Here is a 3,682-nt window from a genome sequence, read left to right as displayed (position 1 = left end):
GTGTAGTTCTACTGTTGGTGAAAATACTAAAGTTTGTATAAACTTTAAACAGTGGACTTGAATAGACTTTAGTTATGTTCAGCTCGTTAATGCACAATAAATTGAAAAATAGTCCTCTCTGTAGTAAACAAACAGTTCGTCAGCTCATGTGTTATTTCGCGGCCACGAATACATCATTAATTTAATAAAGATAGGACATTTTTGGGTGAATTATACCATAACCTCTTAAGGCCCAAGGTGTTTTTTTAAATGCATTTTTTTTCTCTTTGCTATCTGGGCTTATTAGAACCTAATTAGAATAAAAACCTAAGTATCATCTTTTAATATGATGCACTTTTAGAGAAAAATTATGTCCATATACTGTATGTGGACTCTTGGTCCGAATTTACATAAAACACTTTTTCCTGAACTTTTTTTAATGCATATTTCACATAGATTTTTTTTTACTTGCTTTGACTATCAGAGAGTAAAAACATTGTTTCCCATTTTGGACAGTTAAAAACAGTGTTTGGGACATTTCATATGCTCCAAACAGTTGCAGGATGACACTGTATGTCTGTAACAAAATTTAAAACATTCAAAGTATTTTAAATAGCCACTTAAGAGCTAAAATGTGCTTTCCACGTATGTGGACATTCAAGCCCTAGGAGGTTATAAATACAGTATGTGACGCTTTTAACGCCATTTGGACAGCAGTTGCTGTCCATGTTGCTGTAAAGACTTGTGCGACTGCCTTTACACTTCTCTCCTGACCTTGAATAAATAATTGGCTGACTTACGGAAAAGCTTAATTAAAATCGTGTGTAGGGTCGATTTGAGATCACAATCTTTTTTCGAATAATCGTGCAGCTCTAGATGGTATACAAGAACTTGGTTGAAAGTGTTGTGTGTTTTATCATGATTGCATGGTATATGGACTGTTGCCATTTAAGTCATTAAATGGACTGTTGCCATTTATTTTTAACTATGTCTAGTATTCAAAATTGCTTGTTCAGTTGTAGGTAAAGCACAAAGACAACCAAATGAAATTGATTTAATGAGAATTAAACAGAAAGCACATTATTATCGACGATTGTTCCCTTTTAAATATAAAATTTCAGCTCTTGCCATTAATAAAGACGTTTAAGGCAACCTCAAGTAAAATGTATATCAAATGTTCTTTGTGCCGACTGCCGTTAGAATTTTAAATACTGGGTTTTTAAGTACATATAGGGTTATAATGTTTTTTATGTGATGACATTTTATATATTGTATTGCCTGTTTTTCTGTGATATGTATAATGTGAACGCTGATGTGGTTGTGTGGTAAAGCCAAAGATAAATTTCCACTTGTGGACAATAAAAGTTAAGTAAACTAAACTTGGGTAGGCTAACATGAATATAACTTTTATAACATCATGGATTTTTACTTACATGTTGTTGATCTTTTTGCCCTAAATTATTCTTAATTATTCCTAAATTATATACTTCATTTATTTTGTCCACGTGAATTAGATTTAGATCATCTTGATGGGCTACCTCATCACTGCCCCATCACTGTTACAGAATGCTAACGCTGGTATATTTTCACTTGCAGCATTTTGGGGAGAATCGGACGACAGCAATTCTGAAATCGAAATGGCCTTGCGTCCTCAGTCCTGCAACACCAGCAGCCATGACTTTGACGATTTTTATGACTGATGCTTCTCTTTGCAGAGTTCACAGCGTGGCGCATTTTTTTAATGAGCAGTTAATTTGTTTGAAAGAGATGCCTTTGTGCAAGCGCAAAACAAACAGAAATCTTCACTCCGGAATGAGTGCGACATTCCATGAAAACAAAAAGAGCCATCCTCTTTATTGTGGCCAAAGACTGTGAAGGGTTTTCAAAACATGTTGGTGTTAACCCTGCTTGAATCTCTTTAGCTGAACAACACTTGGGCCTGGTTGAAATAGATTAAACTTGGTTTTTAAAGTGATTCCTTTGCACTGTGCTGAATATTACGCATTTCAGCCGCTGCAGGTATCTGGCGGTGAGTTGGAGTGGAATGCTCTGAGTCAACTCCTATGAAAAGCCAGTGCACAATGGCCACTCTGCATGCTGCTGAAACACCTCTGAACTCCCTCAAGTGGCCGTGGCCCATTTAGGAGGACAAAATGCGTTGTGCTCATCTCAATATAGAAACAAACGCTCTCTGTGTAAAAAAGCCTTTTCGTCAGCTCAGCGCGACGCAGCGTGTCTCCGACGATAGTCCACTTCACCATTCGCCTGGCTTTCGAAATGCGCTTTTGCTTCGTTCTTGCTCCCTCACTCTGGTTGCTTTTTATACATATGATTTCTGTTACCATACTTTAACAATGAACGTATGCAAGCACGTCACATTTTAAGTTCTCTGTTAATTTGTCCCTCTAATGGCTATTTTTAGACTCAACACGATAGTTAAAATTACGGATAATTATGATTAGGCATTGAAAAGAGCACTGATCAAACACAGCGATATCATTACAGTAATAACGGTTGTTGTCCCCATCCCCCCCACCCCCACCACCAAACAGCCAATCAGAGATAACTACTCTAACCCTTTTTTCTAATGGACCTGAAAATAACATCGCAAACTAAAATTGCTGTGCACAGATTTGCCTGTTTTCGCAGGCATCGGTAATCTGCATGGGATCGTCATTTTGTCTGTGACTCCTGGTTCATCATTGCGCTGGTATATTTAACATGCTCGGAGGCATGTTATCCTGTAATGACACAGAACCTGCAGCGTTCTATCCATCAGTATGATTCCATTAGTTCGCTTTTAAGTAAGTTTATGAGGCCGAACCTGCGAGAGGACGACTGCGCACTCATTAGCTGTAATGGCTACCGCCAGCCTTGACCCGCACGCGTCCAAATGCGCCTGCATAATTTGGAGATTGCTAAAAAGCACCCCTCATGTAATATCTGTGTTAAGGATCATGTCAACAGATACTTGTGTGATGGGAGGAAAGCCGTGTGAGAGAGTTTCATTGTAACAACATCATAAACACTTTTTAAAGGAACCGTCTTAACATCATAATAAAAAAAGAGTCAACTTTCAAATGATGTCATGTCAAAGCAGAGCATGGTGTTTTGTCTTAAAGTAGTCCATGCCGAGATTTCTTTTCTGCGAAAATAAGCGTGCATGAATGTCTCCCAGCAGGGAAGGTCATTAAAGCATTCACGTTCAGGCACATTCTCAATTTAAATCATCTGTCTGAAGCTAATGGCGGATCGTGCCTGATTTCAAGGCTCACTTTGGACGGCAAATCCATTCATTTAATAAATAAAACGAGTCAATTCTGCATGTTTAAGTCTTTCCTTATTTTATGGAGAAAGCCTGTGTGATTATCTGGCTATTATTAGAGTTGTGCTTGGTGTGTGTGTGTGTGTGTGTGTGTGTGTGTGCGTGCGTGCGTGCGTGCGTGCGTGTGTGTGTATGTAATTCTGTACATTTCAAAGAGTCATATTCCAGAAAACTGCTTGTTTTGGGCAGAATCACAACATGTTATATAATGAGATATTTTAGATTACATTAGATTCAGCTTAATTGTCATTGTCCAGAGTACAAGCGTAAAGTCGATGAAATTCAGTTAACATCTAACCTGAAGTGCAAATTAAGTGCTAATATAAAATATAGGGGGGTTATAGAAACAACTGAGCTGAAATTTCTAGTAATAAACTA

The 3,682-nt window shown here is 37.8% G+C and overlaps 1 protein-coding gene across 3 annotated transcripts in view; it reads left to right on the top strand.

Moving 5' to 3' along the window:
- The window catches only part of kiz (kizuna centrosomal protein), a 65,587-nt gene extending 62,290 nt beyond the window's left edge, over positions 1–3,297 (top strand). For all 3 annotated transcript variants that reach the window (XM_056476946.1, XM_056476949.1, XM_056476948.1), the window contains one exon: positions 1,576–3,297. In XM_056476946.1, the coding sequence (XP_056332921.1) occupies positions 1,576–1,679 (104 nt within the window). In that variant the 3' untranslated portion in view covers positions 1,680–3,297. The remainder of the gene's footprint in view (positions 1–1,575) is intronic.
- The last annotated feature ends 385 nt before the right edge of the window (positions 3,298–3,682 follow it).

Source organism: Danio aesculapii, chromosome 17 (assembly GCF_903798145.1).
Source record: "Danio aesculapii chromosome 17, fDanAes4.1, whole genome shotgun sequence".
Taxonomy (NCBI): domain Eukaryota; kingdom Metazoa; phylum Chordata; class Actinopteri; order Cypriniformes; family Danionidae; genus Danio; species Danio aesculapii.
The sequence above is the reverse complement of the archived record's forward strand: the minus strand, read 5'-3'. Positions and strand labels throughout refer to the sequence as shown.